The 23,187-nt window shown below is 43.1% G+C and overlaps 2 protein-coding genes across 6 annotated transcripts in view; one reads left to right on the top strand and one right to left on the bottom strand.

The window, feature by feature from the left end:
* The first annotated feature begins 907 nt into the window (after nt 1-907).
* Nucleotides 908-11,912, top strand: LOC129183277 (epithelial cell-transforming sequence 2 oncogene-like). The gene is given in 20 exon segments (XM_054780354.1): nt 908-1,127; nt 1,388-1,500; nt 1,582-1,744; nt 1,811-2,066; nt 2,135-2,306; nt 3,198-3,309; nt 3,389-3,554; nt 3,647-3,818; nt 3,820-3,938; nt 5,252-5,461; nt 5,533-5,636; nt 5,709-5,972; nt 6,067-6,181; nt 6,184-6,407; nt 9,013-9,086; nt 9,170-9,326; nt 9,403-9,468; nt 9,549-9,637; nt 10,738-10,910; nt 10,990-11,912. Coding segments are annotated over 20 exon segments (3,021 nt in total). The 5' UTR covers nt 908-986; the 3' UTR covers nt 11,121-11,912.
* Nucleotides 11,913-12,101: 189 nt separating this feature from the next.
* Nucleotides 12,102-23,187, bottom strand: part of filip1l (filamin A interacting protein 1-like) — a 44,675-nt gene continuing 33,589 nt past the window's right edge. For 4 of the 5 annotated variants that reach the window (XM_054780313.1, XM_054780320.1, XM_054780329.1 and 1 more), the window contains 2 exons: nt 19,463-22,208; nt 12,106-12,650 (listed from right to left, as the gene is read on the bottom strand). In XM_054780313.1, the coding sequence (XP_054636288.1) occupies nt 12,450-12,650; nt 19,463-22,208 (2,947 nt within the window). In that variant the 3' untranslated portion in view covers nt 12,106-12,449. Of the gene's footprint in view, nt 12,651-19,462; nt 22,209-23,187 lie in introns of all 5 variants that reach the window. The other variant, XM_054780305.1, reaches the window with a different exon arrangement.

The following is a 23,187-nucleotide window of genomic DNA, read 5'->3' as shown; positions in this document are numbered from 1 at the left end:
ATGTGGCCCTAATACTCTGTTGTATTTTGTCCCATTTTTGCTGTTTTTAATACATTTTCCAAATATTTCCACTTCTTAATAAATTTCCAAGAATAAAGTGATAAATTTATGAAAAAAAATGTAATTTTTTTCCTTTTTTTTGTAAATTTTGACTTTTTTTTTCTTGTAAATTTACGACTTTATTCTCCAAAAGCCAGTTTTTGTTTCATTGTGGTGCTATGCTTGTCGTACAAAAAAGAACAAAGACGGAAGGTGATACTAATAATGTGCTTTTTCACCTAAATGACAAAGCTGAGATGTTTTTTCTTGACATATTAGTAACTTGTCAGCATATCTCCATTTGCTGCTTTACAACACGTCGAAGTGGCCAAGTCGCATCTTGTCATTTTTCACTATGTGGCCCTCAGTGGAAAAAGTTTGGACACCCCTGACGTATGCAGGTAATTTACTGTAATTTTTTTTTTTTTTTAAGAGAAAAGATCGTTCTTCCAGCTCAATTTTGTTTACATAATTTAAAAGATATCATTGTTATTTTTATTATTTGCTAAGCCAATGTATTATTGTTTAAAATGCGAAGCTCTCGGTGTGGAAGTACAGTATTATAATGACGTTTATTAGACGTTCTCCAAGCACCCCCTTGTGGTTATAGCCTGGCACTACGCCGTAGGAGTGTTCAACAAATCGGAACCTTGAACATTTTCCCATATTAATTTCAGAATTTAAAATGGAACGATATGAGGGAAAAAAAATTGTGCCGATTAGTTGACGCACTGACTGTTCCTAATGAATCATTTCAAAAAGTGTGTTCACCCGGTGTAATGTCGCGGATGCTGCCTACAGGGGGCGTCGATTATCAGTGATGGAATGTGTTGATGCGTAACCATGTTAACCAACCACACCTCATCGTGTGTAAACTACGTGGATTGGAAAACTCACTTCTGCTGATTTAATCCGAACTGCACTCCGCTTCTCCGAGGGCGTCATCCATGGAAAACAACTTGAACGCTCACAATGACTCGGTGAAGCTGTGGAAGAGCGGTGGGACCGACCGGGGTGCGCACAACCGGCCCTCGGACACGCGCTTCAGTTGCTGGACCCCGCTGAAGAACCAGACCGGCAACAAGCAGGTCAGAAGGTCTCAAAATGACACGTACCGACTGTGATGTATCATCATAATCTCGCACGTGAAGAAGGAGAAGCCGAGTTAACAAAGAACATTATGTTGAATTAATATTTAAAGACCAAGAATGATGCCGAGCAGTAGAGACTACAAACTAAATCAATTTAATGCATTATTAAAAATATCTGCTATTTCTAAAGACTCGATACAGGTGTTGAGAGCTGGAATAGATGATATCGCGCAGTTGTACCAAACGTGTGATTGCAGTTATTTGAGGAGAGGATCAAGCTGGTGCTGCACTGGTTTGACCTGTGGACAGACGGGCAGAGGAAACACATGTTGCAGTCCGTGCTCACACGCTGCACCAAGCCTCAGCTCAGGTAAAACCTGTGAAATTCATAGAGCGGAGCGCCGGCCACGTGTGTGGTTTTTAAACCAAAATATCTGAAATGCATGAACAGGTACTGTGGAGATCTGCTGATTGAAACACTTCCAGTGTCTCGAGTGGATTTGACAGCAGTGTTGCCCCGCTTCCTGTCGCTTTACATCATGTCCTTCCTGTCCCCTCTGGATCTCTGCTCCGCTGCCCAAGTCAGCTGGCACTGGAGATTTTTTTCTGAACAGGTGAAAAAGTTAAAAGTGCAGAATCCTAAATTGATTGATCCTTGAGTTGGATCAATCGCCCCTTAGGACTGTCTCTGGGCGGGACGCTGCATCCGGCAAGGCTGGTTTCTTCCCTACACACCCGGAGAAAAAGAGTTTGGTGCCTGGAAGAACCACTACATCTCCTGCGTCAACACACTGGACCGGCTGACCCCTCGGGAGGCAGCGCAACAATACGGGACCCTCAACCAGCCGTGTGACGAGCTTGCGGAAGAAGTAGAAGAGAGACTGAAGGAGAGGATGGTCAGGCAGATTATCAGAGCGAAGATTCAAGAGGAGAAGAGTGAGTACAGGTCAACAAAACCCATGTAACACAGCAGCAAATATTTTCCATGCTGCTGTTTTCTGCAGGAACATCACTGACCAACAGGAAAGCCTGGAGCAGCAGCACAAAGTTGGGGGAACCTGGAGGGGGTAGCACCCAAACCAGAACGTCCTTGTCCCTCAGAACCTCTGCACCTCCAGACTTCAGTCTGAGCACAAGCAGGGCCCTGAGCTCCGAGGGAGTCATGATGTTGAGCAGGTCAGATTGCAACATGAATAGATCTACAGTACTAAGTATGCACCTTCATTTGCCGTTTTACTTATCTGTACAAACCACTGAATGAGCTGCTGGCACCAGCATTGTTCAAGTATGAATGCAGGCACTAACTCCCCCACCTCAGGGGAGGACCACTGTCATGTTTTTATATATTTTTACATTTTGTACAAAACCTAAAAAATAAACGCAATCTACACACTACCAGTCAAAAGTTTGGAGACACTTTGCCATCCTACTAAATGAAAAAGTGTCTGCAAACTTTTGACTGGTGCTGTATTTAAAGCCACAGCTTTGCATCATTAGTCACTCGTGTCAACATTTGAACTTTTTGTCATGACATTAACCCTTTGACTTGATTTTTTTCACATTTTTGGTGATTTTTAAAATTGATTTCTGCAATATGCTACAGGCCGATAAAATACTCCGTGGTCTGATGAGACAAAAGTTGAACTTTTTGGAAGGTGTGTGTCCCATTACATCTGCCGTAAAAGTAACACTGCATTTCAGAAAAAGAACATCATAGCAACAGTAAAATATGGTGGTGGTAGTGTGACGGTCTTCAGGACCTGGAAGACTTGCTGTGATAAATGGAAGCATGAATTGTGCTGAAGGAGAATGTCCGGCCATCTGTTGGTGACCTCAAGCTGAAAGCAACTTGGGTTCTGCAGCAGGACAATGATCCAAAACACACCAGCAAGTCCACCTCTGAATTGTTTGATGATCTGAAACATTTAAGTGTGACAAATATGCAAAAAAAAAAAAAAGAAATCAGGAAGGGGGCAAACACTTTTTTGACACCACTGTATGTTGGTTACGTCTCTCATATCCTCAAGAATGTAACTGTTAATAAGCTGAGTTGCTGTTTCGGTGCAGAGCCAGCAGCCCGCTGGCCACCTTCACCTCCGCACCTGCACCGCTTCAAGCTCATCGACCCCATCCTGCAACCCGCTTGCTGCTGGTCTCCAATAGAATCCCTGCCTATGAGGTGATTGAGGAAGACGTGACTAAAGGTGGAGATGGAATGTTGACAACGGTTACTTTTGTTTCCCTCACATGCAATGCAGCTGGTGCTGAGCGGCACCAAGCCGGAAGTGGTTGTGGTTCTATACGACCACAGAGGCACCCTTTCTGCGCTGTTGTCCCAGGTGGAGAGGGCCGTCTCCGGGCGCATGGTTCAAAGACTCGGCCTGTTAGCTCCAGGAGGAACAGAGGGAATCCACCTGTTTCACAGTGAGAGTTTAGGATGTTTTCCATCAATATTAAACATGCACAAAATCCAACATGTTTTTTCATTGTTTTCTGCTCCACTTTGCTCACTACAGGCTGCTGCCTGTCAGACAAAACCCTGCTAACTCCATCTCACAGGGAATTCTGGGAAAAACTGTGCATTCTGGTGGCCCCCGCTGATCAAGGGGGTGGGATTGACATCTTCTCGCCACTTGCGGCATCGAGTGGGTGATCTTTGTTAGTCCGCTTGATTACAGCTCTGTATCTAACCCACTCTAACACCCTGGCCCCCAGCCCCGGGAGTGGCGCTCATGAAGACTCTCGCCGCTCTGACAGGTCTAAAGGTTTGGGCACCCATGGGCCTCGCCACGGGAAGTTTCCAGAATAGTGAGTCCCGTAGCCACCGTCTTACAGTTTGACACAGTAGAGCCCAGCTTGGAATGCAGAAAAGTAATTGAGAAGCCCGTGAAAGTGTCTCCTGCTAGGTTGATACTCTGATTTCAGGTCAACATTTGCAATGAAAGTGACTCTTGGCAAAATGAAAATAGCTTCAGCACGAGAACCTTCACCTTCTCTTATCAAAATGCCTCATACACTTAAACATGCACATACACAAACACCTCCAATGAAACACGTTGAACATGTGGAGGTGCTCGACACCAGTCAATGACAATGGAAGATAATCCATCAACACGTGGATCCGTGTCAGTCACGGAGTAGCACTTCTACATAAGTTTCACTTTTGCGTCTATGGTACATTCAAGGACCGCCGAACAAAGAGTGAAACGTCACCAGTTGACAAAAAAAATCAGTGAAGCATAAAGTCATAGACGTGTAGAGGTTGTGTGTTTTTTTCTGAACGGTGGCACATAAATGCTGCACATTTCATTATAATGATAAACGATTGCTGACGTAGATGAATGAGGAAAAAACAGGCTATTTTCGGAGGGAAATAAAATACTGTATTTAATAATTAAATAATAAATGAAAATACAATAAAATCTGTATTTAGTGACATCCATCCATCCATCCATCTTCTATACCGCTTCTCCTCATCAGGGTCGCGGGGGCATGCTGGAGCCTATCCCAGCTGACTTCGGGCGACAGGTGGGGTACACCCTGGACTGGTGTCCAGCCAATGGCAGGGCACATATAGACAACCAACCATTCACACTCACATTCATACCTATGGACAATTTAGAGTCGCCAATTAACCTCACCTGCATGTTTTTGGAATGTGGGAGGAAGCCGGAGTACCCAGAAAACCCCCCCACACACACGGGGAGAACATGCAAACTCCACACAGAAATGCCCAAGGGAGAATCCAACCCAGGTCTTCCCATCTCCAGGCTGCTACTGTGTTGGCCAACGTGCTAACCATTAGACCACCGTGCAGCCCTATTTAGTGAAATAACATAATTAAAATATTTTTCTTAATTGTTTTTTCAGTGTATTCATTTTATTTTGTTCAGTAAAATTCATGGATAGAAAACAAATTGTGTTTACTAAAATAAAACAAATGAATTGAAGTATCTTTATCAAATATTTTCTTTTCTTTTTTCTTCTTTATTTTTTATTTTAACCAAAAAGTCACACACCTGCGCCGCCGTGCTGCAGCGCGGCTGTACGGCTGTACGTGCGCTATGAGAACATTCAGTTAGCAAGGAACAAAACACGTGTTTTTTATCTCCGATCCTCAGTCTTGAGTGAGTGGTCTGATGGTAGCATGGGGGCCGGCACACTCGCCGAGCTGCAACCAGGACGCCCGGCGCTTCAGTACGTCAGTGTGCAAGTCCTGCAGGGCTGGTGCAGACAAACCCAGTGGTTGGAGGAGGCTTTGGGCGAGATGAGAAGATGCTTGGAGCCTCGTCTGCAGCAGGCCAGCCTTCAAGCCCGGGGTCGAGCTCTGGGTGAGTGTTTTGCAGCTCTCAGGCTTGTGTGTATCTGTTGCTTTTTTTTTTTACCTCTATTGATCTTCCAGGTCATTCTCTGTGGGAGAAAGCTCGTCTTGAGGATCTTTGTTTGCCTGAAGACCTGACCCAGGCGCTCACCGAGGGACTCGGTGCTCTCAGCAAACAGGAAGATGTAAGTTGATTCTTGAGCTAATCAAGCAACTTACTGGTGTGCGAACACACGCGTGTGTACTTGCATTCTCAGACGAGACCTTTGGAGTTTCTCGCCACCTTTTTGACAAGCTGGAACGGTGCAAAGGAGACCAGAGAGGCAAACCGAACAGATGATGTCTCTCTGATGCGGGCGCCCCCTCAGGTGTGGGTGTTGTGTTATCTCCTCCAGCAGAGAAGAGCTGTGTCTTCATCTTTGGCTCACATCTGCTTTCAGTTGGACTGGAGAGGCGTCGTCGCCAGAGAGCTACATCACAGCGAGCGTCTGTACATCAGCAGACTGGAAGCTCTTGAGAAGGTGCGTTCCTCTTGAGGGTATCACTCTTGTATGCGTTTCATGTATGCAACCACAGTGGGTTCCTCTGCTTCATGTCCCTTCTCTGTGCTAAAAGGCGTACCGGGAGCCTCTGGCAGCAGCCCTCAACTCCAACAGAGCCATTCTCAGTTCTGCTGATGTGCACGTCGTCCTGAGCCCCATCGCACAAATACTGGACCTCAACAGGTACACATAAAAAAAACACACAATCTTAGCTTCATTGGTTTGTTTTTGTCTCTGCGAACGTTTTGTGTGGCTGCGTGTCGCAGGGGGTTCCAGGTGGATTTAGCAAACAGGCTTCAGCAGTGGGGTGCGGAGCAGTGTGTTGGAGATGCGTGCCAGGAACTGTGCGCACAGCTCAGAGTGTACACAAACTACTTCAACAACTACACAACCGCCCTCAGCACCATCGACAAGGTAATGTTAGCTTAGCTGCAGTAGGTTCATTTTGTCTTATTATTCAATATACGTTCAGTTTCTTGATATCTTATATTCAAACGTGAACATATGCTGTTAGCCTAGCATTTAACACCTGCCAGCTATCTGCAGTACAAGAAAGCTGTCCCAAATCATCACTCCACACGAGGCCTGTCACGGTAATCGATAAATCAATTCATCAAATGATAAAAAAACAGGTGGATAGTTACGACACCCGCAATAAATGGACATGTGCGTGTATGCGTGTGTTTCATCTGCTCGTCTCTCTATGACAAGCGGGTTCACTCTGCATCTGTCTGTGTGCTTCGGTTCTATAGTGGAATGAACCCAGCCTCTGTGTGGAGGCGGGGCTACGAGCGAGTGAAGCACAGAGGGTTTAGCAGTTAGCCTCGTGAGGCAGGAGCCTTCGTCCCGACAGTCAACGCTTACTGAGGCGTTTGTTGGGCAAATATAAACAAAACGGTGCAAAATGGTGCACGCTGGCAGGCGGTGTGGTTGGCTACATTGCAAACACAAACAAGGCAACTTCTGTGTCAAGCTAATGTCTCACACAGGTACACTATACCTGAGTACCATCTGGTGGTGCAAATGTGAATTACACCTCATGACAATTAATGCAAAAATGGTCTAAAAAAATGTGTCGATAAAATTATCAACGTAGTGTAGCATTTAAAAAAAGATTACAGCTTTGAAAAGTGTATAAGTTGTGTAATGCTTTTTTATTTATAATTTGAATATTTTTGTAGTTAGACCATAGAATACCTATTTGCAACCTTGTAAATATGATTTTTTAAAACATTATTAGAGCCCTCTAGGCATGAAATAACACCCCTATAGTCACCCTTCCACTCGTATTACCCAATGTAGTAGACATAATAACAGACAATAAGACATAGAAAACCTGTTTATGACCTTCTAAATACACTTTTTTGACATTATTAGAGCCCTCTAGGCATGAAATAACACCCCTATAGTCACCCTTCCACTCGTATTACCCAATGTAGTAGACATAATAACAGACAATAAGACATAGAAAACCTGTTTATGACCTTCTAAATACACTTTTTTGACATTATTAGAGCCCTCTAGGCATGAAATAACACCCCTATAGTCACCCTTCCACTCGTATTACCCAATGTAGTAGACATAATAACAGACAATAAGACATAGAAAACCTGTTTATGACCTTCTAAATACACTTTTTTGACATTATTAGAGCCCTCTAGGCATGAAATAACACCCCTATAGTCACCCTTCCACTCGTATTACCCAATGTAGTAGACATAATAACAGACAATAAGACATAGAAAACCTGTTTATGACCTTCTAAATACACTTTTTTGACATTATTAGAGCTCTCTAGGCATGAAATAACACCCCTATAGTCACCCTTCCACTCGTATTACCCAATATAGTAGACATAATAACAGACAATAAGACATAGAAAACCTGTTTATGACCTTCTAAATACACTTTTTTGACATTATTAGAGCCCTCTAGGCATGAAATAACACCCCTATAGTCACCCTTCCACTTGTATTACCCAATGTAGTAGACATAATAACAGACAATAAGACATAGAAAACCTGTTTATGACCTTCTAAATACACTTTTTTGACATTATTAGAGCCCTCTAGACATGAAATAACACCCCTATAGTCACTTTTACACCCGTATTACCCAATATAGTAGACATAATAACAGACAATAAGACATAGAAAACCGGTTTAGTACCTTCAAATAGGCTTTTTACATTATTAGAGCCCTCTAGATGTGAAACGACACTCCTATGGTCATCTTTACACTCATATTACCCAATGTCGTAGACATAATAACAGAAAAGAAGACCTACCAGACATGAATGAAACATAACACAGACCAGTCGTGCCCAAGGTGAGGCCGGCGACACATTCTAAAATTATAATTTCACAAAAAAACGAAGGGGTAAAAACAAAGCAGCAACAGCAAAAATCAGTAGTAATTTTATAAGAATAAAGTAAAAATATTAAGAGTAAAAGTTGTAATCTAATGAGAAAAGACATCATTTCACTATAGTGAGGAAAAATAATGTAATTTTCGTAGCATAAATTTGAAATAAGAAAAAAGGTGTTATTTTTTTAAGTCAAAAGATTATGAGAAACAAAAAAACTAAACTAATAAAGTTGTAATTTTTAGAAAATTGTATTGATTAGATTAAAAGCTCTAATTTTATCGAAATAAAGTCCTAATTACGAGAAGAAATTTCAAAAGAAGAAAGTTAGCATGATAGCATGCTAACATTAGCATACTAGCATTTTTAGCTATTTTCACAGGTAGACATATAAACACTTAGCACTATCATGCTAGGTGTTGATAGCATGGGGGGAACTATGGCACTCGGTGGAGGTCTGCGCTCTCCGAGTGCTTTTCCAGTTAACACTGAATTCTTTATTCTAACGCAAATTCATTTATTGCGGTCTGGTCTGGAACCAATTGACCCACGCTAAACGAGGGACGACTGTAGTTTGTTTCACGTAGTATTGTACAATAATAATGTATTGTACGTGTGTGTGTTTGCGTGCGTGTGTGTGTGTGTGTGTCTCAGTGCAGGGAATCAAAACCGGCATTCCGAGCTTTCCTGAAGAGAACTGACAGAACTCTGACAACACACATGTTGAGGTGACTGTGGCAATGACACGCGTGCGTGCGTGCGTGTGTGCGTGTGCAGTTGTGTTCATGTGTGTGTTCCTGTGCCCATGTAGTCTGCAGGAGCTGCTGCTGTGTCCCGTGTGGAGGATCCAGGAGTACACAACTCTGCTGCAAGCTTTGACTGTGCACACACCCACAAGTCACCCTGATCACGTCTACCTCTCCTCCGCCCTCAACACGTTGCAGCGATACACGCAGTTCATCCAAACCGTAAAACAATGCAAACACACACACACTGTTGTGATTGCATGGAAGTACCTGACAAAGATGTTTTGTCTTATTTCAGCTGAAGCGCAACTGTGAACGAGACCGGCTGCTGGAGGAAACCCAAAAGATGATAGAAGGCTGTCCGGTGAAACTACATTTGTGTCTCTTTGCCATGTTTGTTCGAACGAGCAGTTTGTTTTCTTTAATTATTTTTGTGTGTTTTAGAGTCTGAGGGAGGGAAGCCGGCATCTGATAACCAGTCAGGATGCCGCTATGTTCCGGAGCGCCAATGAAGACATACCAGAGCCTCTCAGGTGGTGACTTCAGGTTTCATACTGAGGTTTTTTAGGGTTGTCAAAGTTAACGCGGAAGTTTCCTTCAACGGCACCATTTCTTTTGAGCGATTAATCTGCGCACGTCCTGTTTGCCCCTCCGGGAAACGCAGCGGCATGGCAGCTGATGTGAAGCCAGAAGCGGGAACAAATATTGAGCACAAATGGGCAAAGAAAATGTTGTCATTGTCATGAATTCAGTGGTACCGTGGCGTACGAGTGTCTCCACTGACAAGTGTTTTTTTAGATGCAAACCGTCTCTCTGCCAATTATTGCTTGGAACTGCTAACTAAAATTTGGGCTAGGAGCTACTAATTACGGGCAGGCATAGCCGAGGACGGCTATTTGAGGGCTTGTGTCAATGACAATGGATCTAAACAGCATTAGCTCTCGCTAGCATTACTACCGGGAAATATCTTCAACACGCACGTAACAGACGTAGATGACAGAGGTCTGATTCATCTTATTTGTGATGTATTGTGCAGAACTGTGACAGGAAGAACACCAAATTAAAAGCAGTAAATGAACACAGCCACCATCCGCCAGTGGGAGCCTTATTGCGCCATTTTTTGTCTTCTAACTCCTTTTTAACCAATTCAAACATTCAAGGATCAAATCGTTCCACATTCCAAAAATTCCAACTTTTCCTGACATTCCCACTTTTCCGTAACACTAATTTCCGTTGATCTTAATTACATTAACTAACATTTTTCAACCAATTCTAACAATTCATTCACCACAATCCACACATTAAGGCTACCCATTTTTCACATTTTAAAAAATGTACATTTTCCCCCAAATTCCCACTTTTCCAGAAAACTAATTATCAAAATCAACATGGACACTGTCCTCATTTTTGTGCCCCCCCCATCCAGCTCACACACAATGTCTCCAGACACTGCGATGGGATTAATTGCGATTAATTATGCGTTAACTGTGGCCCAAATGTGATTAATGAAATAAATATTTGAATCGTTTGACAGCCCTATTTTTGGTACTGAATGTGAATTCCATAATCAATGCAGGATGTTGATAGCCAACACAATGGAGGGATGCTGATGTTGCACGCCCACATGTCGTAGGACCTACGAGCACGTGGCAGACATTGGCCTCTTCCTGTTCACTGATGCGTTGGTGATGACGCGAAGGCAAAAGCGGCACACGCCTTTCACCGTGGCACACAGGAGCACGCACACGTTCATGGCTTCCGTAGAGCTCGCCAGCCTGGTCGTGAGAAAGATCTCACACTCGCGCTGTAAGCGATCACACAAAGAGTCGATAAATTCAATGCTGCTGCTGTCCTTTTCTTGAAGCGCTTCTTACTTCCTGTCTAGACGTGAGACACGCCTTTGTTCTGGAGGGTCCCTGTCGGTCGTGGGTGTGTGCCACAGAGCACGGAGAGGAGATGGACCACTTCCTGTGCGTGCTGAGGAGCGCCATGCAAACAGCTCTGTCGATGACGTGATCAGCAGCAAACGGACGCACTTGTTGCACCTCCACCTGACACTGAGGCAGGGTGGTTGGAGACTCCAAGGTTCTCAAGTTGACCTCATATGTTATCAGCGTCAAAGGTCCGGAACGGTTGGTCGTGTTTCTCGTGAACCTGCCTCTGAAATGTGACACGTGCGGTTCAGCCGACCTGGACTCTATACCCGCTAAATGGAAGTGAGCAGGGCAAGGCAACAGGCTAAAAGCCCGAGCTGTCAACTTGTTGTCCAGCACGGCTCTTAAGGCATCAGGGAGTGAGATTTCCCAGGGTGTTTCCACACAGCCACACTGACATGAACAAACAGTTTGTGCAGCGGATTGAAAAGTGTTTGCCCCCTTTTTGATGTCTTGTTTGCATGTTTGTCACGCTTAAATGTTCCAGATCACCAAACAAATGTAAATATTAGTCCATCCATCCATCCATTTTCTATACCGCTTCATCCTCATTAGGGTCGCGGGGGCATGCTGGAGCCTATCCCAGCTGACTTCGGGCGACAGGCGGGGTACACCCTGGACTGGTCGCCAGCCAATCGCAGGGCATAAATATTAGTCAACACAATAAGTGAAGAGTTTGGCTTCCCATGCGTTCAGAAGAGTAATACATTTGCATCACAAGACCCCATCTACTGATCCATTTTCTTCCGCTTATCCGGGTCCGGGTCGCGGGGGCAGCAGTCCCAGTAGGGAAGCCCAGACTTCCCGGTCCCCGGCCACCTCCTCCAGCACCACCGGGGGCGACGGCATCACAAAACCTCTCAATGTTGTTATTTTCGTTCGTATGACTTGTCCATTGTTGTGTGTTTCGCAGTGTTCACATGAAGACCGCTACGACGCTAACTCTCTCGTGACGCAGCGGCCGACCAGAACTGGGCTCACGGGTCGAAGTGGGGGGAAAGTCATCGTTGACGCACCACACTGCTGATGGGGATGTCATGCAAATGATCCCTTTAGCATATTTAGCTTTTGTCCAGAGTGCATTCATTTCATGACGCACATGAGACGTTTATGTTCAAGGTAGAAAAACAAATCTTTATTGAACCAGAAGAAACACACTTGGTAGGTTAGCAGTGTGCAGCAGCTACACCAGTTTTACACATTTATGTACATTATTGCCACTTGCCTTAAAAAAACTAAAAGATTCTCTAAACATGGGTTTTGTGTCTGATAAACATTCTTACAGATTGTCAGGATTCTATTTCAGCAGGTAGTCTTTTATGTACAGTACAGTACCGTGCTGTTCTAGAAGTGCTAAATGACCGAAAGCAGACACTTTTCGCAGCATTTTAGCTGTCGTTAATCTCTGACTTTAGAGTCTGCGGTTGGCGAGGTTTGGATTGTTGTCTCTGTGTGCTGCAGGCGTGTGCCCGGCCTGGTCTCTGAGAGGAGCGTGCAGTGACCCGCTCCTGTTCTGCAAGGCCCAGTTGGTGCCCGGCCCTTTCACAGATGTGCAGCCTTTTGGCTTGGGGATCCGTGTCGGTCCCGGGCGTCGGAATGCTTCTAGAGGTATCTGGAGGGGGAGACAAAGAGATGAGAGATGCACGCAGCACGGGCAGCCATTGTGGTTGGTGAGGGTGAAATACTAAAAATGGACCTCTAGATGGAAGCAAACACTTGATAAAACCAAAACCTTCCCTTGCAGATGGCACACACTCCACGTGCTGGTCCATACTGTGGCTGCATGTGCCCAACATTCTGTGTTCTTCAGTGGTCTCCTATTCTTTGTTAAGTTTTAGATGAAAGCCCTCCGCAGTGATGAGAAGGAAAAGGTGTCAATACAGCGTGTTCCAAATTATTATGCAAATGCTATTTTTCTATGATTTTGCGAACTAGTCAGTATAAATGACAGTCATCATAATTTTCAAGTCATCAACTTCAGATCCCATCACAAGATCCACAAGATCACAAGATCCCATCACAATTCTTACATTCAACTTGGGACTTCTTGGAGCGTTTCTGCTTGAATTTCGTTGTAAGATGTCAGAATAGCCTCCCACAGCTGCTGTTTTGTTGTGATCTGCCTCCCACCCTCATAGGTTTTTTTGCTGGACGTTGCTCCATAGGTTCTCAATTGTGTTGAGGTTCGGGGAAAAAAGGGGGCCAAACCATGGGTTTCTCTCCAATGACAGAGAGGTAGGTATTCTTTGCATCATGCAGGAAGGCCATTTTGGTTCTTCATATTGGATCATGAAGAAAGTGGTCAGAAACTCTACATACTTTGCTGAGGTCATTTTCACACCTTCAGTGACCATAAAGGGCAGGGGTCTCAAACTCGCAGCCCGCGGGCCATTTGCGGCCCGCCGAGTCACATTTTGCGGCCCGGGGCTTGTCTTCAGAGATGGGTGTAATACAGCGAGCGACAAGCCAGCGTTACTCGTAGGATGAACACATCAGCCTACACGGAACTAAGAGTGAGTGAGTCCCTTAAAAATGTGGTAAAAAAGTCCCACCCTTTTTCTATACCTTGTCTTCATTAGGGTCACGGGTAAGCTGGAGCCTATCCCAGCTGAATGCAGCAAAATATAAACTGTGAAATGATTTATTTATTGATTTGATTCCCTCTATTACTGTATCAAGATATTATTGTTACTGTGAGCCATGTATCACGTGTGATATCGTGAGGTAACTCCCAATACTTGATGCGGCCCAGCCTCACTAGACTCTACCTCCAGCGGCCCCCAGGTAAATTGTGTTTGAGACCCCTGATAAAGGGCCTACCAGCTCTGCTTTGTAATGGCTTTTTAGCAGGTGCTCTCGTGATTCCACACATTTGTCTGGCAGAAAGCTTTCTCATTACGCCTTTATCAGCACAGTCGCGCCTGTCGTCTGAATCAGCCACAAATTTCTTCCCCATACGAACGTTTTTGTGAATTATTGAATGTTTTCATGCCTTGGGCGAGGCATTGCAATATTTGACACTTTTTTGTCACTTTTTTTTCATATTGCTTGCAACCTGTGGCGTGCTGAATAATGTGGAGCATCATTTTGAAGTAGTTTTCTTTTAATTGGGCTCACCTGGCAAACTAATTATGACAGTACTGTAAGAGATTGATATCAGTCATCCAAACTAATTATGACAGTACTGTGAGAGATTGATATCAGTCATCCAAACTAATTATGACAGTACTGTAAGAGATTGATATCAGTCATCCAAACTAATTATAACAGTACTGTAAGAGATTGATATCAGTCATCCAAACTAATTATAACAGTACTGTAAGAGATTGATATCAGTCATCCAAACTAATTATGACAGTACTGTAAGAGATTGATATCAGTCATCCAAACTAATTATGACAGTACTGTAAGAGATTGATATCAGTCATCCAAACTAATTATGACAGTACTGTAAGAGATTGATATCAGTCATCCAAACTAATTATGACAGTACTGTGAGAGATTGATATCAGTCATCCAAACTAATTATGACAGTACTGTGAGAGATTGATATCAGTCATCCAAACTAATTATGACAGTACTGTGAGAGATTGATATCAGTCATCCAAACTAATTATGACAGTACTGTGAGAGATTGATATCAGTCATCCAAACTAATTAGGACAGTACTGTAAGAGATTGATATCAGTCATCCAAACTAATTAGGACAGTACTGTAAGAGATTGATATCAGTCATCCAAACTAATTATGACAGCACTGTAAGAGATTGATATCAGTCATCCAAACTAATTATGACAGTACTGTAAGAGATTGATATCAGTCATCCAAACTAATTATGACAGCACTGTAAGAGATTGATATCAGTCATCCAAACTAATTATGACAGTACTGTAAGAGATTGATATCAGTCATCCAAACTAATTATGACAGTACTGTGAGAGATTGATTGATATCAGTCATCCAAACTAATTATGACAGTACTGTAAGAGATTGATATCAGTCATCCAAACTAATTATGACAGTACTGTGAGAGATTGATATCAGTCATCCAAACTAATTATGACAGTACTGTGAGAGATTGATTGATATCAGTCATCCAAAGTAATTATGACAGTACTGTGAGAGATTGATTGATATCAGTCATCCAAACTAATTATGACAGTACTGTAAGAGATTGATATCAGTCATCCAAACTAATTATGACAGTACTGTAAGAGATTGATTGATATCAGTCATCCAAACTAATTATGACAGTACTGTAAGAGATTGATATCAGTCATCCAAACTAATTATGACAGTACTGTGAGAGATTGATATCAGTCATCCAAACTAATTATGACAGTACTGGAAGAGATTGATATCAGTCATCCAAACTAATTATGACAGTACTGTAAGAGATTGATATCAGTCATCCAAACTAATTATGACAGTACTGTAAGAGATTGATTGATATCAGTCATCCAAACTAATTATGACAGTACTGGAAGAGATTGATATCAGTCATCCAAACTAATTATGACAGTACTGTGAGAGATTGATATCAGTCATCCAAACTAATTATGACAGTACTGTGAGAGATTGATATCAGTCATCCAAACTAATTATGACAGTACTGTAAGAGATTGATATCAGTCATCCAAACTAATTATAACAGTACTGTAAGAGATTGATATCAGTCATCCAAACTAATTATGACAGTACTGTAAGAGATTGATATCAGTCATCCAAACTAATTAGGACTACTGTAAGAGATTGATATCAGGCATCCAAACTAATTATGACAGTACTGTAAGAGATTGATATCAGTCATCCAAACTAATTATGACAGTACTGTGAGAGATTGATTGATATCAGTCATCCAAACTAATTATGACAGTACTGTAAGAGATTGATATCAGTCATCCAAAGAGCCCCAAGACACAACGCCATCCATGCATTTCAATGAAAAACTAAACATTTGATGTTTCTGACACTAAAATCCTATTTGCGTCATCATTTGGAACACAGTGTATGTGCCCAAACGTGACATTGTCAGATTTGGATTATCGTTCTGTAGCCCCAGTCGCCGTGGTTACTGCCGTCCTTTCAGGAAGTGTCAGTGCAGCTGTTCGATACGTGAGTCACAGACAGCAGACCCAGCTGCTCACAGGCTTCCTCAGGCCCGGCGCTAATGAATAGCATCTTGTTTAGCCTGCATCATCTCTTCCTGCCCAGAACTGTCAAGCATCCAGTTTCTCCATCTGGACCGCTTCCTGCTTGTTCAGCTTAACGCCCAATTTAATCATCAGCTCATTGTTGCGTGGGTCTGGGTTGAGTTGGCTTCTTCCCTGCAGCAGTCCTCAGCGCCAGCTCGCTTAATCCACTTCACATTATGCGGCCTGGACCCCAAACTCATTTATTTGTGATTTATCTAAACACTTTGCTTCCTAGAGGTGTCCAAAGTGTGGCCCGGGGTTATAAGAACAACTGTAAAAAATGTCAAAAGCATTATTATTATTATATAATAATATATAATTGTCAAAATGATTTTGACTAAGAATAAAGCTAAAATGTTAAGAGAAAAAGTTGTAATCTAATGAAAAAAGTCAAAGGAAAAATAATGTCATTTTAGTAGCATAAAGCTGAAATACTAAAGAAAAAAAGCATGTTTTAATTCATAATATTATGATGATCAAAGTAGCAAAGTAGCATCCTTTCATTTTTCTCTTTAAAGTTTGGACACCCCCGCTTTAAGTCCGTAGCGTTCCTCTCTACTCACAATGAAACCAAGGTGAAACACCGCCCCCTGTTGGCAAAGCATCATCATTGCAAAGCTTATTTTGCTCCCATTCGACTGATATACAGATGATGTTTGGAGAACTTGTGCAAAATACTCCATGTTTGTGGTATCGTCATCAAAACCTGCAACTCGTCCAAGTAGGAACCCAAGATGGCTCCATTGTGTTCTCCAGTCCGTCACCAACTATTTCAGCGTTCTTCTTGTACATTTAATTATGTCTTCATTGCCATCCTAGTTTGACTCGATTCATTCATTTGTCATTATTTTGTTTGCTTTTCATCATATGACAACTTAAATGACATCATTTTTCCTGATATTGCGACGGTATTCTCGTAATATTACAACTTTTTCTCGTTAGATTACAACTTTTATTCTGTTAATATTTTGACTTTATTCTTGTAAAATTACTGTTGACTTTTCCATTAAAATGTTTTTTTCAATGTTTTTAGAATGTGCCGCAGGCAAATAAAAAAAACAAGAAAAAACCGCCGCAGACCACAAATGGCCCCCAGGCCTCACTTTAGACACCCCTGCTCTAACTGGTTGAGTAACAGCTTTACGTTTAGTTTGGGTACAACGTGTTTGCGTAGTTAGCCCAATAATCCTGGAATGCTAAGAGGTTAAGGGGAAAAACGTATTTCATCTTTCAGGGATGTTATATGTTTTCCTGCTACGTTATCGACGCAAACGTTATTGACGAGTTTCTTCAAAACCTTGTTGCAATCAAGAACAAAAGATCTCATTTTGTAAGCATCCAGGCGCTTTTCCACTTTCGTTAACGTTGCACAGCTACACAGACTGTTAGGGCAAGATTGATAAAAAAAACAAACTGTGATTTCAAGAATAAAGTCGTAAATTTACCAGAAAAAGTTGCAAAATTCAGAGAATAAAGTCGTAATATTACAAGAAAAAGGACATATATTTACAAAAAAGAGTATTTTGAGAATTTACAAGAATAAAGTCTAAATTTATGTGAAGAAAGTCGTAATATTCCGGGAATAAAGTTGTAAATGTATGAGAAAAAGTAGTAATATTACAAGAAAAAAGTCGGACATTTACGAAAATGAAGTCGTACTATTTTGAGAATTTAGGAGAATAAAGTCGTAAATTTACTAGTAAAAAGTTGCAATATTATTAGAATAAACTCGTAAATTTCCGAGAAAAAAGTCGGAACTCGTAATATTACAAGAATAAAATCATAATATTTTGAGATTTTACGAGAAAAAAGTTGGAATATTACGAGAATAAAGTTGTAAATTTATGAGAATAAAGCCATAAATTTACAAGAAAAAACTTGTAATATTACAAGAATAAAGTCATACTATTTTGAGAATAAAGTCATAAATTTGTACGTGAAGTTGTATGAGAATACAGTAGTAAATTTGCGAGAAAAATGTCGTAGGATTACGTGTCTTAGAGCATAACTCTTCGGAAAGGAAGCAAATTTTCCTCTTGCTCCATGCAAGCTTTTATTTATACCGTGGCAGCAAAAAAGAGCAGCTGAGCACAAACATATTAGCATGTCTAGATAGCCCTTCTGACTTAGCTAGCCCCCTCCACATGCCCAAGGCCAAAGGTCACGTAAGTCCCCCGTTTTCATAGCTGTCTCAGGGAATGCCTATAACATAAAGTTAGTTTTTTCTTGTGAATTTATGACGTTATTCTTGTAAATTTACGACTTTATTCTCGTACGAGTTTTTTGTCGTAAATTTGTTTTGACTTTACTCTCGAAATCTCTTCATTCTCAATGTGGCCCTAGTAACACTGCCGCACATAGCAGTGCATTTTCCAAACTTCTCTATTAATCGCGCTTCATTCTTTGTCACCAAATCCATGCCAATGCACGAGATCTCTTTGAAGTCGGACTGCTGGGTTTTGGCGAAGGTCGTCTGGTGACTCCAATCCCGTTTTAAATGTGTTTGCAGGTGTTAAGTCCACAGCTCCCCGTCTGCTCTGAAATGCTTTTTAACATTTTATCTGCCGTACGTTTCACACTAAGACGGCACCACAACAGACAAGAGTCCTCCCAAGTTCAGCGTTTCCAGCAATTTGTGTCCTCCCCCCGAGGGTGAACGTAGTTAAATTCTGATTTATCACTTTGTTGGTATGACATTCTTTCTTGCTGTTCCCTGCAGTTCAGCCGTGTGCCACCTCAGTTGTGTGAGTACAAGAGTGTGAGCACAACACACAATGTAGATATTGTTTATTCGTGCAAATATTAATTATTGAGGAATGACAGTGTAAATGGGCCAAATGAAAAACTTAATTTTTTTTTTTTTATTCCACTCACTTCAAACATGCTGCATTCAGTGAATAAATGAGGCGGGTGATGACAAACTAAAACCACTTTAATTCTCAGAAACAACCCCAGAAGTGTGATAGGTAATAGTACATCAGTGGAAAAAGCAACGCAGTCCGTGCACACGTTAAAATCCTTGGTTTAGTCCGACTGATGCAAATCAAACACAACCAGGAAAAGCACCCCAAATGAAAGCTGCAGTCTAAGCTAACCAGCTCTGAGGCAAGGGAGACACACATGGAGATGGATCAAGGTTATGTTTGGGTTGAATCTCTTGGGTGATGGGATGGAGGCTTAGGTGGACAAGGGTGGGGTGTCATAGGGGTCAGTCATAAGCATTACTTACTGTAATCTGTGATGGCCGTTGGGTTTGAGTGGAGGTGGGCTTAATCATGATGCTACTAGTGACTTTGTTGTTGCTTTTGGGCGTCGCAGTGCTGCCTTTGGCCAACGCTGGGGCACTGACACTCTGAATGAAGGGGCTCCCTAAGTGAATGTGGATTTTGTTGTCCTCCGTGGTGATGACATTTGTCCCGGAGCTGTTGGATCGCTGCACCTGCCAACCATTCTGACGCTCCGGGGTCACGCGGAATACCGAGTGCCCTCCGACGACCTCCACTGGTTCTGCTGAGAGCGTGCGGTCGGGCGTGCCTGTTGTGACTGAAACTATTTGGATTGGGGACATGGCTCTATCCGGGGTCAGAGAGCCACAAGAGTCAGGGGTGAGCGCTCTGGAGTATGTTGACATGGTGAGAGGAGAGCGCACCCTATCAGGTGAGCGAGGCCCGTCTGATATCGGGGAACCTTTGCATTTTGCAGTCGGGGAAATGGGTGCGTTCTGGATGATGGTGATTCTCTGTTTGGGCGGGCCACCTGTTGTGGGTATGACGGCTGTGCTGGTGAACGACGGCGTGTTCTCTGCAGGGGTGTTGGTGATCTCCAGTGTGGCCACGTTGTGTCCATGCTCGGGAGTCACTTTAATGTGAAGCGGCTGACCGGGACCGTGGGTCAACACCACGTCCCCTGTCTGGACGTGGTTACCACTCGGCCGTGGTTGCAATTTGCCGTTCAGGAGGTGGGGGGCCTCTTTTGATTTAACAAACGGCATTCTTCTCATGTTGTTATTGAAGTTGTTGACATTGTTCTTCATGGAGGGGATATTTTTCTCTCCTTTGTTATTGTAGATCACATTGTCCCCAGGTTCGCTCTCGTCACATAGTTGACCATTTAGCAAAGGGCTCTCAAGCGGCACTGTTGTCTTGCAGCTAGGAGATGCAATTTCAAGAGGCTCAGTCTGGACCTCTTTGGTGGCAACATGCAAATCCGAAAACCGCCTTCCATTCATGCCAGGGCGCAGGCTTTTGCTGAATCTCCGATATCTTTCAAGCTCCCGTGTTAACGTCTCCATCTCCCTGGCTAATTCTTTGTTTCGGACTTCCTGTTGGGTCATCTTTCTTCGCAGCGTGGCATGGTCTGTTTTCATGCGGCATAGGGACTCCTCTTGTCCCATGTATTCATGGATCTTCTCTTTGAGAGCTGAAACCTCTTGTGCCAAATGACTTGACCTGGCCTCCTCATCCTTCAGACGTTTGAACAAAACATCGTCTTGGTTGGACCCGTTTTTCTCAGCCATTTGGTACTTGGAAAGCTCTTTTCTGGATATTTCCAGCTCCTCCATCAAAGCCTTGGCTTTTTCTTGCTCATTAGTAAATCTCCTTTCCAAGGATTCGAGCTCCTCTGTTTTTAACAGGTCTCCTTCTGCAACCCGCATATCCTTCAGTTTGCATCGGAGACGCTCCACCTCCTGAGTCAAGTCTTTGACTTTGTTGTCCTCTTGTTGGAAGCGACTGGCCGTGGGTGTTTTATGCTCGTCTTTGACTTTGCTCCTCAGGTAGTCTCTTTCTATATTTTCTAGTGATTGCAACCTTTTTTTCATCATATTGATCTTTGAGTCTAAATCGTTGCTCTTTTGCTCCTCAGCCCTCAGCTTGGCTTTCAGATCGTCCCGTTCCCTCTTGGCACCACACATCTTTTCTTCCAGCTCAGCCTTTGACCTCAAGGCTTTCTTGCTCTCCTCAATGAGCTTCTCTGTGACGGATGTAACTTTATCCTGCTCTGCCTGAAGTTTGCCAGTGCTGTTTTGTACCTTGTTTTCCATCAGCTTGAGTTTCTCTGCCATGGCCTTCCTCTCATCCACCAGCATGACCGTCAGTGTCTTTAACTTTGTGAGGTCCTCCTTCAGTGTCAACTCTGTTTTTGCCAGCTGACCCTCAGCAGACTGTAGCTCTTTAACTTGAGCTTTCAAGGCTTCCAGCTCACCAGAAAGAGTCTTTGACACTGTCTTTTCCCTCTCAAGGTTACTTTTTAACGAGCTGCATTCCTGTTTACTCTTGCTGAACGCACCCTCCAGTTTTTCCAAGTCCGTAATTCTGTGATTAAGCTTATCAACTTCAGCCTTCAAACTGCGACTCTGACTGGCCTCTTTTTCAAGTTTCTTGTTTAGGTCTCTGCAGTGGTCCTCCATTCGAATCAGTTCCTCATCCTTTCCCTCCATTTCAAGCACTCTTTTCCGTAGCTCTTCCAGCTCAGACATGAGAGTGGAGTTTCCACATCCTCCTTGGCTAATTTTGTCTCTCAGCTCCTGCAGTTCCTCCTCAGCTCTGCGCAGTGTCTTGTTGGTCTCCTCCAGCTCGTCAAGCTGCCTGCTGAGGGTTGACAACTTCTGACGCAGCTGCCGATTCTGTGCGTCCTCACTGGTCAGCTTGGCCGTCATGGCCTCCTGCTCCTGATGGTGTCGACTGATGCAATCACGCAACTCCGCCTCCAGGCGACATACCTTCTGCTCTTCTTCTCGAAGGTGGTCGTTGGACAAGCTCAGCTCCTCCTGAATCTGGGAAGTGCTCGTGCTGAGCTGCTGCACCTTGGCTGTCTGTTGATTCAGCTGCTCTGTGAGACGCTGCTGCTCATCCACGACCATCAATGCAAAGGACTTGACCTTTGTCAGCTCTTCTTTTAAACCTATGACCTTTTTGTTGTTCTCTTGGTCCTTGCGTTCTTGGTAGGCCTTTTCCTGATCAATTAACAGCTTCAACCTGAAAAGAAAACACCGAAAGTGTTACCTGTTTTGAAACGGTTTTCCCGGATCATTTTTTCATCGTTTCAACCACGGCATGGCCGGCTTGTGTTTGTTACATTCTAATTTTTATTTATGTGTACACGGATGTCAGAATTCTGGGTCATTCATGCAAAAAAATATGGTTAAAACTGGGGTGTTATTTCATGTTTTCTATGTTTGGACCCGGAAATAGCTCCAGACAGATGTTCTTAGTGTTCCTCACGTTAATCGACATGCTCCAAGCAGTGCATGTCGGCGGGGTCAAACTGCATCGTCGCTGTGTGAGAAGCTGCTGGCATGCAACAGTCATTAATGAAGTATTCCTGTGCTCCCACCCCCTCCCAACAATATAAATGTTTTATACCTGTAAAGGAATTTCCCTTCTTTCAAAAAAGCAATTACAGTCTTGCAGAGATTGTGCAGAAATCCCCCTCCCCTCTCCATCAAACACACACCAGGAACACCCATTGCACACTTCACTTGCGGGCCGTGATGTAATATGTGTCTTGTCTCACTTCTCTCTTCAGAAGTTTCCCAACTAACGTAACTGCATCCATGCTGTCCTTTTTGAAGTACAGTGGATCACAACACGCTAGCATTTTTCATTCGCTGATTTTTGGTCAAACAATTCTTTTCCCTGAAAATAGGGCACTTTCTCCGCAGAAAATATCTCTCATCCACCCCAAGTCAGTTAGAATTTATAAATCCGTGACAATACAAGTCAAATTCACTGGTAAGTCTGGAACTTAAAAAGCCAGGATCTACCGCATACCCTCTTACAAAGACATGAACACTCCATAATGTTTATGGTGGGTTTACTTTTAAGAGCAAAAGACAGAATATCAGCAAAACAAACTCCCATTAAGGATATTTGAATTTGTGAAATAAGAATTTGATCCACTAAGAACTCTGACCCCAAACAGACCGATTATGTTCCCATCTAGCACACAAATCAG

This window comes from Dunckerocampus dactyliophorus, chromosome 1, assembly GCF_027744805.1.
Source record: "Dunckerocampus dactyliophorus isolate RoL2022-P2 chromosome 1, RoL_Ddac_1.1, whole genome shotgun sequence".
In the NCBI taxonomy this organism is placed as follows: domain Eukaryota; kingdom Metazoa; phylum Chordata; class Actinopteri; order Syngnathiformes; family Syngnathidae; genus Dunckerocampus; species Dunckerocampus dactyliophorus.
This window is presented reverse-complemented; position numbering and strand designations above follow the sequence as displayed.